We start from the raw sequence: 11,610 nt of genomic DNA, 5'->3' as shown, positions 1-11,610 counted from the left end.
CAAGTTTATAGATGGGAGACCTATAAATGGGAATCTAGCAGAAGTTCAGACTCAAAATGCTTTTGAGGCTTTGCAGAATGAAGGTGTTGTGGAACAAGGAATAGATCCTGTGGAGGATAAACTAATACTGCAAGAAAAAGAGGTGGAAGCTAACACTGTAGGGTTAAATGCTAATATAGTGGAAGATAGTTTTCCTGCAACTTAAGTCAAGGAGAAGGAGGACAAGGTTGAAATGTTTGATATAGTGCAACAACTTAATACAGCAGATCAAGTTCAAGAAGTTGTGCCAACTATAGGTACATCCAATGTAGAAAAAGGAGTAGACAAGGAGGATGAGATCATAGTACATAGAGAGGAAGCTGAGAACAAAAGGGAAACTAGAAAAGTTATCAGTAATCTAGAGGAGGTGGTAGTAGATCATAATGGTATATCAGAAGTTAGTAATCATTCTCCTTCTAATAAATGGGGGGACAGGGTGGATGAGGAAAAGACTATGGGAGGAGATGTGGTGAATGGAGATAGTGCTGTCATAGATGATCCTGGTGGAGGTGGATTCTATTCACCTCAACCGACTGCTGAAAATGCTATTGTTCTCAGCAGTCCATTGGCTCAGCCTTTACAGTTATTGAAGATTGACTCCCCTATGCAGAGGTTACATGATATTGTCTCCCATAATGCTGGAAAAGTTGAAAGTCATTTGGAGGATAAAGAGAATTGTCACATCAATGAGGATGATCTGGAGGAATCTGTTGAGCAGAAGCTTGAGCAGGTATGAAAACAAGTAGATATTTCTCTAACATCAAAGGTCAAAGGTGGAAGGAAAGGCAAGAAACAGATAGAAGGAAAGAAACCATTAGGTGCAGAGCCACAGCAACCTACCAGGGTTGTGCCAAAGAGATCTGCCAGTAATAAGTCAAAGTTTTAAATGATGATTAAAACATTCATTTGGAATATCGGATCGGTCACACAACAAGCTTTTCCACGGACTTCAAATGCTACATAGACATCACAAGTTTATGTTAGTTGCTTTAATGGAGCCTTTTCAACATGTTAGACAGATACAAAAATTCAAAAGGAGGTTAGGGATGCAGCAGGCTGGTGCAAATTGTAGTGGAAAGATTTGGTTCTTTGTAGAGGAGAGAATGTAGATGTGGAAATTCTATCGATATAGCACGGCAATCACCTTGAAAGCTGTTTCTTCAGGAGCACAATAGATTTCTTATAACAACCTTGGTTTATGCTAAATGTGTTGAATTAGAAAGAATGCCTCTCTGGGATAGTATTTATCAATTAGCTGGCTCTTATGACATGCCTTGGCTGGTAGGGGGAGATTTTAATGTAGTGATGAATGAAGAGGAGAAAATAGATGGAGTTCCTATAGTCCCTCAGGACTATGAGGACATTGCCTTTTGTATGTGATTTATTTGAAACAGGTTTTAAAGGCAGCCCTTTTACATGGTGGAATGGCAGGGCTGGGATGATTGTATATTTGAAAGATTGGATAGAATCTTCTTTAACTCACAGTTTTAATAATGGTTTGGTCACATAGAAGTGGAGCATTTATCCGGGACTGGATCTGATCATGCCCCACTTCTTATCACTTTGGGTGAGGAAGTTCAAACTTTCATAAAACCATTCAGGTTTTTGAAATTTTGGACTGAGCATAAAGATTTCCTGGACATAGTAAGGCTGAATTGGTCTGAGGAGAGTGTTGGCAATCCTTTTTTGGTTTTTAAACAGAAGATCAAGATAGTAAAAGGGGCTCTATCTGCTTGGAGTAGATTGGCTTTTGGAGATATCTTTAAACAACTTATCATCAGGGAAGATATAGTGAGAATTAAGGAACAACTTTTTAAGATGATCCTACAAAAATAGAATAGTCTTACTGACTTGCTTAAGGCGAAATGAAGAAGTATTTACATTATAAGAAAGAGTATTAGAGACAAAAAGCAGGATACACTTGGTTCTCTGAAGGTGATAGAAACACCAGGTTTTTTCACAACTTAGTAAATGGAAGGAGAAAAAGGTTACAGGCGAATAAAATTCAAATATCTGATGGTGAGTGGATAGAAGATAAGGAGCAACTTGCAGCAGAAGCAGTTAACTTCTTCCAAAAACAATTCTCTCAAGAGGAGGAGGCTCTAGATTTTGGCATGTTGAAGCATATTCCACAGATGGTCTCTTCTGAAAGCAATGATTTGCTTTGTGCACTTCCATCCCTAGAAGAAGTAAAGAATGCTGTCTTTGAACTTAAAGGAGAGTGTGCTCATGGTCCTAATGGATTATCAGGAACTTTTTCATTCATGTTGGGACATTGTAGGAATGGATGTATTCAGACTGGTACAGGCTTTCTATGAAGGTCATACTCTCCCAAAATCAGTAACTCATACTAATTTGGTGTTGATCCCTAAGAAATCAGAAGTTCACACTTTTGGGGATCTCAGACCAATTAGTTTGAGTAACTTCATAAACAAGGTCATTTCAAGAGTGGTTCATGGAAGACTGGATAAGATTGTACCAGGCTTAATCTCTAGTAACCAGTTTGGTTTTGTGAAGGGAAGAAGCATTATTAAGAATGTGTTACTCACTCAAGAAATTGTCACAGATATTAGAAAGAGAGGTAAACCTGCAAATGTGGTGATTAAGTTAGATATGGCTAAGGCATATGATAGAGTGTCCTGGCTGTATTTAACTAAGGTGCTGAGAAGAATGGGATTTGCAGAAATCTTTGTGGATCAGATATGGAGGTTGTTGGCAAATAACTGGTATTCAGTTTTGTTTAATGGCCAATCTTATGGTTTTTTCCACTCTACAAGGGGTGTGAAGCAAGGTGATCCACTGTCACCTGCTCTATTTATACTTTCAGCAAAAGTGCTATCTAGTGCACTTAATTCTTTATTTGAGCATGATCAGTATAGGCGCTTTGGTATGCCTAAATGGAGTGCGAACCTTAATCATCTTGCTTATGTAGATGATACCATCATCTTTGCATCAGCTGATAAACTATCATTGGAACTGACTATGAATGTTTTGAGAGATTATGAAAAGATGTCAGGTCAATTGATAAATAGAGAGAAAAGTTTCTTTTACATGCATCAGAAATCAGCAGTGCAGTTATGTCAAGAAGTTGAGCAGGTAACTGGTTTTACAAGAGGCATGTTTCCCTTCAAATATCTTAGCTGTCCTATCTTCCACTCTAGAAAAAGGAAAGTTAATTATAATGATCTGATTAAGAGGGTGAAAGATGGGGTGCGGAAATAGAGGAAAGGAAGGTTGTTATCATTTGGAGGGAAGGCGGTTCTTATCAACGGTGTTTTACAAAGTATGCTAATGTACCTTCTATCTGCAATGGCACCTAAATGAACTGCATAAAATCTTTGCGAGATTCTATTGGAGTAACAAGGGAGAAGGCAAGAGTAGACACTGGTCAGCTCGACTGAAAGTGTGTTTTCCTAAACAGGAGGGAGGATTGGGATTTAGGTCCCCTTTTGATGTATCAAAAGCTTTATTCACTAAGCTATGGTGGAGATTCAGAACTTCTGGTACCCTGTGGTCAACATTCATGTGGAATAAGTACTGTAAGAAACATATTCCAACCAGGGTTCAATGGAAAGGAGGCTCACAATTATGGAAGAAGATGCTAGAAGCAAGAGATGCTATAGAAGGGGAGATTTGGTGGGAACCAAGAAATGGTTCTGCTAACTTTTGGTTTGACAACTGGACTAAACTTGGTCCTCTTGCTCAACTTATGCCAGCTAATTTCCCTATGGATGACAGTATTCAGGAGGTTGCAGATGTTATGGAGAATGGGACTTGGAATTATCAGACATTGCAACAAACTGTGCCAGAAGATATTGTTGATCGTATAAGAAAAGAGATGCACATTGACACTCTCTCAGAAATTATGGATAAGGCCTGGTGGATGCTCACTAGTAGTGGTAAATACACTGTTAGTAGTGCATGGGAAGTAGTAAGACAAAGAAGTGCCTCAAACTGGTGTTATAAGCAATTCTGGACAAAAGGTTTGCCTTTCAAGATTGCTTTCTTCTTGTGGAGAGTGTGGAAGCAGAAGTTACCTGTTGATGATGTACTTGCAAAGATGGGGATATCTATTGTGTCTATATGTAGGTGTTGTGCTCATCCCCAACAAGAAACAATGAACCATATGTTTGTGACAGGTCAATATGCTGCAGATATATGGAAGATGTTCTCAGCAGCAGCAGGTGTGCAAGGCCCTTTTATTCAAGTTAATCAAGCTATCAAGAAATGGTGGGACACAAAGTGCTCTTCAAAGCTGAAACCATTATATCAAGCAACTCCTGCAATCATACTTTGGCAACTTTGGAAAAGAAGAAACACAGTTTTGCATGGTGGTAACATGTCTAGGCATAGGGTCATATATGAGATTAATCTTAATCTCATTCAACTGGCCAAAACTAGATATCCATGGATGACAAATTTGCCAAACTCTTGGCCTCAGCTGGTACAGCATTTGGAAGAATATAGGCCTCAGATACAGTTCATACTGGTTCAATGGATTAGTCCTCCTGCAGGATGGTTCAAATGTAATAGTGATGGTGCCTCTGGGGAAATCCTAGTCCTAGTGCATCTGCATTTTGTGTGAGAAATCATGAAGGAGAGTTCATTCATGCTACTGCTAGAAGGATTGCAGATACAACTTGTCTGTGTGCAGAGGCAAAAGCAATGCATGATGGCATCATATTTTGTGTAATACAGCAGCTTCTACCACTGATATTAGAGACTGATTCACTTGGTTTAATGAAGATAATAGAAGGGGATTGGGAAGTTCCATGGAGTATTAGTATGGAGGTGAAGAAGATCAGAAAACTGAGGAAGAAGGGACTGCTAATAGTTAGACATGTGCTGAGAGAGGGCAACCAGCTTGCTGATTTTTTAACTAACTATGTTTTTGATTTTGCAGGTACTCTTAACTTTGAGCTATTTACTGAACTACCAACTGCAGCTAGGAGACTTGTAAACATGGATAAAATGCATTTGCCAAGCTTCAGATTTAAAACAGTAATTCCTAGGGAGCCAGATTAAAGCAAGCAATTCATAAGTTCAGATGCAGCAACACTGAAAGCTGCAGATCATTGTTGACAGGAATATCAAGGTGGAGGTAGTTCAAGATTAAGTTTATCTGCTCTTGAGTCTGGTGCTAAGAAAATTCTATCCAATGTGTGGTGTTAACTTCATGTTCAGCCTGTTGGAAGAATCTCCTTAGTGATAGAGGATAAATACGGATAAACTGTCCTACTCAAATATTTCATATCAGAGCTTAGGAGACTCAGATTATATACAGCTTTGGCTAGCATAAAGGCCTGATTTTGCACAGTTGCAAGTTGGAAGGATACTTCTTTTGGCATTTGATTACATAGCACCTGGTGAGAGCTTGAGGTGACTGAAATGGAATCAAGCCAAGGCTTGGAATGGTCATGCATACATTAGGCTAGATATAGCTACTTAAGCTGTTTTCCCCTTGATTTTTAGGCACTTTTGGCCTTGTAATCTTTCTTACTTGTTGCTTTTTTTGCTTTCTTTACAATTTCTATACAGAACCTTAGATTTATAAAACTCACAACTATGCCTGGTGCTAGTTGTTTTATTTTAAAATCAAAATGAATAGAACGTTAATTTTTCCAACTTCTAAATAAATATAGCTTTAAAAGAAGAAAACCACAGTAGATCTAACTACCCATTCTAAGTACGAACAAAATAATTAATTAACAAAGGACCGCCCAAAGAGAGGAACACAGAAACAAAAATGGGCCAAAAGCATAAGACATGCTAAGGTTTATATATTAATCAAAGGACAAAGGTGCAAATATAACCCTCAACTTTGCGATTTAGAGCAGATATATCCCCCGTTATAAAAGTGGTGTAAATACACCCCTGCTATTACAAAATGGTGCAAATATACTCATTTTGCTGAAGGAATTTTTTTTAAAAATCATTTAATTTATTTTTTAATTTAAAAAATACCATGTGGCTTTAAAAAAAAATCTACCCTTTTGTTTTTTTGAGTAGACATATTTTTCTAAAACCACATGATAATTATTTTCTGGTGGGTTGGGTCTGGTTCGTTTTAAAAATATGGGTAGACTTATTTTTTTTTAAAGCCAAGGAGATATTTTTTTAAATGAACCAGACCCGACCTACCAGATTTTTTTTTTTACCATGTGGAATTAGAAAAATATATCGACTAGAAAAAAATGAGAAGACTTTTTTTTAAAGCCACATGACATTTTTTTTAATTAAAAAATAAGTTAAATGATTTTTAAAAAAAAAAAAAAACCGTTAGCAAAAAAGGTATATTTGCACTATTTGTGTAAGGGCAAGGGTATATTTGCACCATTTTGTAATGGCAAGGGTATATATACACCACATTTTTAATGGGGGTATATCTGCTCTAAATTGCAAAGTTGAGGGGTATATTTGCACCTTTTCCTTTAACCAAATCACAACAATTAACAGGACATGGTACTGCAGTATTATGTCGAGCAAATTCAAGATCATTGAGTCACGAACCAAATGACTATAGCAGGGCTTTTCCAACCAGGAACTTAAGGTAAAGTATTAGAAACAATACTACTTTTCTGGGAAAGTAATACTAAGGATTTCAAAATTCAACTAAGACCTATCCATAGAAGAAGCTAAAACATGAGATGAACAACGAGGCATATAACTCGAACAATGTCAAATGCATTCAAGTACCCCGTACCTGAAAAATTCAAATACAGAAGGTTGGAGCACTGACCTGATCGCCTGTTTGCAGAGCATCATATTAACAAGGATTACCAAAAAATATTCAAAATGCCGAGTCACGAACAACAATGGTAGTCCACGAATGATGAGCCGATTGGGATGCCCAAAGAGCCACAAACCTCGGTACCTCTAGATTTCGCGCATTTATTCAAGGATTGTAGAGAGAAAGATTATCCTTTATTCCACATAGTGTGTTGTATCTCGTTGGCATCAATTATAACATCTCATGAAAGAAATTGTTAGCAAAAATGTATGCCACCTTAGTTTTGGTGGCGAATTGAATGTGAGGGACTAAATAAATAATAAATCGACAACAAATAAAGCTAAAGTCATGAGTAGGAGAATAATGTGGGATCAGTACATGGCGAGGATAGAAACAACCCAATGCGATGTTACTCCCCTCTATTTTGTATGATCCACTCTCTTTAAAAATTTAAGATGCAACCGAAGATGTTTAAAATAGCCCAGTGGTACAAAGTAGATGTTTGGGTATTTGAAAGTGATACAAAGTTTAGAACTTATTTTTCTGTGTTCAAGTTCTACAAAATGGGGCGATGGCTTGAGATTTTATAAAAAAATTTAGTGTTTAACAAAGTACAGTAGAAATTGTCGAGTCTTTGAAACTTTTAAAAGAGTGACATATAAAATAAAAAAAAGGAGTACTTTATTTTATAAATCTATACGTACTGCTTCACGTTGAAAGTCAGTTAAATGCCTGGCTTTTTTCATCACTAGTGTATTTGTTCGCGCTTCGCGCGGTCGTAGAAAATATTCTCTTACAAATTATAGATGTAACAGGTTACTCTGAGTAATAACACTCTGTCTTAAAAAAAAAAGTTCCATATTGTTGATGGTATGAGCAATATCTTGTACTTCCTTTTCAAAAAGTTATGATTAGAAAACAAAATGGCAAGTAACCAAAATTGCAAAAACAGAATCGCTGCAATAAAAAATTTCAGACTCAAAATATCAATAATTAAAATAGAATGACGGCATTTAATTAGAACCGTATCAATCACAGAAAAATAAATTAAATATAAATATTTACAATCTTTCAATCAAATCAAAAGATTTCAATAGGGTGATGCGATGAGATAATTCTAACTATAAATTACAGCCAAACCACACACAAGTCTCACGAAGATCACCCGCATGAATCAATTCTCGATCTCCAGAGACTAATGAACATAGGAAAAAACAAAGCATAAGTGATCTTCCGACTTTTATACCACGTCAAGATTTATTCATAAATGATAAAATTTACATTAGAGAAGATAAGTGAGAGAGGGAGCATCATGAACTTTGTCCTATGTATGAAACTCCTTTGAAAACCATCCTTTTCAACCAAAAGCATCTATTAAATTATGCACTAATTTTGTGAAAAGAGTACTGTTTTCTAAGTAACAGGAAGGAAATATCAACAGATCCTTCTTTTCTGACTGAACAAATTTTTTGTCTGCGCTTCTCGTAGGCATTATAAAAAAATAAAAATGCCTAAATAATTATTTTTCAATTTTTCTAATTAAGAAAATCAAACTTTACTCATCGAGTAATTTTATCTTTTCTCTATTAATCAACCGTAACACTATCTGTTGTTCTATATTTTCAAGATTGATACCAAATTAAAGAAAAAGGAAGCACAACTTTACAAATTCAATATCGAACAAATGACCTTCTTAGTTTTTGCTCTCCCATCTCATATGTCGCAAGAACCATATGCCACTGATGTGACAAAGACGCACAATTTTAACCCCTCCATCTTATTGTTTTTTTTTAAAGATTTCTAGTAAATATTATTAAGTTAAAATCAGCTTCACAATTTTAGGAATTTATTTAAATATTTCAATAAGAAAAAGAAAAGGAAAAGATTTTTGCTTGATCATATATACTCGCATTACCGGGATTTACTATGTGGATGAGATGTTTATGAGAAATATGTGCCCAAATATAAAGCAATAAATAAGAAATTTTGCCAATTATATTATTCCACACTTACTTTAAACGGTGGTTTCACACATATGAAATATGATACTACATATGCATAAATAAATCTATTATTTGCTTTTCTTTGTTTTTCTTTTCCTGATTATTATATAACCTTTCTTATCTCTCCTCCTCACCCCCATTTCAGCAAAACTTGAAATCAAATACATCCTGGAAATACTCCACAACGTGACATAATTTGATCTTTGCCGATTACAACATTTTATCACTTTCTTTTATACAAAATCCAAAAAGGGGAAAAAAATATAGTCAGCATATTCCAAAAGTTCAACTGGAAAGAAAAAAGAGAAGGACATCAAAATATAGAGAGAAACTCTTTAAAAGTTTAGCCATGTATAAAGAAAGATAATTTGAAAAAGAACTAATTGCTCAAAAAGCACATGCAACAATTATGACACAAAGAAATAGGCCATGTAAAGCCTAAATTTTAAAGCAAAATATAGATACCTTTGCATGTCTAATTTCCAGGAAGCCATATATTTTAGTTTTGGTGAAGGAACACAATGTGAGTGAGGCATAGTTGAAATAGTACCGAAAGGAGTATCTTCCAGATGACCCCAACATGTTTTGCTACTCCATTTTAATAATGTCTTTTTTGAGTCCCATGAGAATAGCCATACCAAACGGTTAGAAGAAGAGGAGAAGGTGCATGTGATTAAGAAGATTTGAAGGTGGATGAAAGGTTGGTCTTTTCATCTTCATTTACTTGAATGTGCTTTAATTATAACAAATGTTCCAAAAGGACGTGTCTCCTTACTAAATGGGTAGTGCATTTAGCCACTTTCAGTTTTGTTTCATCATTAATTGGGTAATGTATTTAGAGATTTTCAGCTTTTTAAAAATAAGATAAATAGGAAAATTAAGGAAAAAAGTCAAAAAAAAAGAAGAAAAAAGATAAATAGGAATGGTGGCCATAGAGAGGTGCCACAATGCCTTGTCTATGCCTAGCTTTATATTATATATAGATTTCCGGAAATGTACTTGGAGCCCCTCTTGGGGTGACGACTACATTTGAGCTCCGCTTCGCGCATTGACTCCGCCACTCCATTGTAATGTACATGTAAAGAAGTATTCAAATGGCTGAGATCATGGGCGGAGCCACATAGGGCCGAGGGGTTCATCCAAATCCCCTTCGGCTGAAAAAAGCTCTATTTATACATGGTTAAAATTATTTTTTATGTATATATAATAGCTGTTGAACCCCCTTTGACTTCTTTGTATGTTTACTTTTTTAATATTTTGATCCCCCTTAGTAAAAATCCTGATTCCGCCACTGGGTGAGGGTATGTCTGTTCTTACGGTATGACTAATCAAAAGAAGAACTGACATAATGACGAAATAAAAATTCGTAATCAAAGTGAGCACATAAAGAGAAAAAGGGTTAACATTTGCCTTCGGGTTAAGATAATAGTACACGAAATAAATTGGGTTCTAAAAATATACAAGGCTTCTGTGATTTAATATCCAAGGCCAAAGGCGGCTTGACTATAAGGCCAATAAAGCAATCGCTTGGGGCCTCAATTTTTCTGGGGCTCCATTTTTTCCTTAAAAATGTATTTTATATATAAAATTGTTATCTTGGCTGAAAGAATTTTTCAAAATTAAAATAGAAAAAATCTTATCTAAGATCAACAATGTCTCAAGAGATTGAATGCATTAGCTATATTATCAATTGAAAAGGAACTATCAGAACTAATCAATTATAAAATATTATAAAAAATTAGGGCTGAGATTTGGCTTTAGGCCCCGAATGTTGTTAAGACGGCCCTGTCCGAGGCTTAAAGAAAGTAATGTAACCAAAACTAGTAAAGTTATTAAATGAAATAGTATGTTGGATAATATCCACACGCCTAAAGTGATTAAAACAAACTGAAAATGTTGATTTAAAATAAGAACAAGTTCATTTTGATTCTATAAAAAACAAAGTCTCATTTTGATTCTATATAAAACAAAGTCAATGAAATTCTCTTTTGGGAAAAGGCCAAACCTAAACATTTAGGAATTCAAAGGGTAAACTTGTTAAGACGTGGGCCAAATATTACTCCTTACACTATGATTTTGTTAACTAACATTCACCTAGTTCAGCTAGTGCGTCTTCATTCAAGTTATTTATGATTTGACCCCCCATATACATGATATCTAAAGGTATTATGGGGAGGAGGATTCTATGGAAATTTACTGTTGGAGAGAAGTATTTCATTTTATTAATATGAATGTGTATTTATACAAGAGAGCAATATCCGAAAAGGAAAGAATCAACTAATAAAGAATTGTAATCTTCACCAAATCATAATAGAAACTAAATCATTGATGGAGATACTAAGATATGAAAGATCAATCAAGATATCCTAGTATCAATCAAGAGATATCACTAATATACCCCCGCAAGATGGTAGATCGGTCCGATATACCAATCTTGGACCATAGTGCTTTGAATGGAGCTTTTGGTAGAGGCTTGGTAAGCAGATCAGCTAACTGGTCTTGAGATGAAACATGAAAAACACGCAAGAGGCCTCGTTGACAGAGATTTCGAACAAAATGATAGTCAATCTCAATGTGCTTCATTTTGGAATGAAAAACTAGTTTAGCGCACGCATAAGTCGCACCAAGTTTGTCACGATAGATAACTGGTGGTTCCTTGAGAAAGAGAGATAACTCCTGAAGCAGATTACAGAACCAACAAATTTCAGCTGAAGCTGAAGCAATAGCACAATACTCAGCTTCTGTGGACGATCTCAGCTTCTGTGGACGAGCGAGCAACAACTCTTTGCTTCTTAGAACTCCATGAAAGTGGATTAGAGCTTAAAAACACAACGTATG

The 11,610-nt window shown here is 35.7% G+C and overlaps 1 protein-coding gene across 1 annotated transcript; it reads left to right on the top strand.

The window, feature by feature from the left end:
• Positions 1 to 1,263: 1,263 nt before the first annotated feature.
• LOC132044411 (uncharacterized) lies at positions 1,264 to 5,422 on the top strand. The gene is made up of 8 exons (XM_059434892.1): positions 1,264 to 1,411; positions 1,975 to 2,271; positions 2,321 to 3,135; positions 3,461 to 4,577; positions 4,694 to 4,822; positions 4,943 to 5,040; positions 5,125 to 5,199; positions 5,357 to 5,422. The coding sequence occupies exons 1-8, from the start codon at positions 1,264 to 1,266 to the stop codon at positions 5,420 to 5,422; spliced, it is 2,745 nt and encodes a 914-aa protein (XP_059290875.1).
• The last annotated feature ends 6,188 nt before the right edge of the window (positions 5,423 to 11,610 follow it).

This window comes from Lycium ferocissimum, unplaced genomic scaffold, assembly GCF_029784015.1.
Source record: "Lycium ferocissimum isolate CSIRO_LF1 unplaced genomic scaffold, AGI_CSIRO_Lferr_CH_V1 ctg4452, whole genome shotgun sequence".
NCBI lineage: Eukaryota > Viridiplantae > Streptophyta > Magnoliopsida > Solanales > Solanaceae > Lycium > Lycium ferocissimum.
Note: the sequence above shows the minus strand (reverse complement) of the source record. Positions and strands in the feature narration are given on the sequence as shown.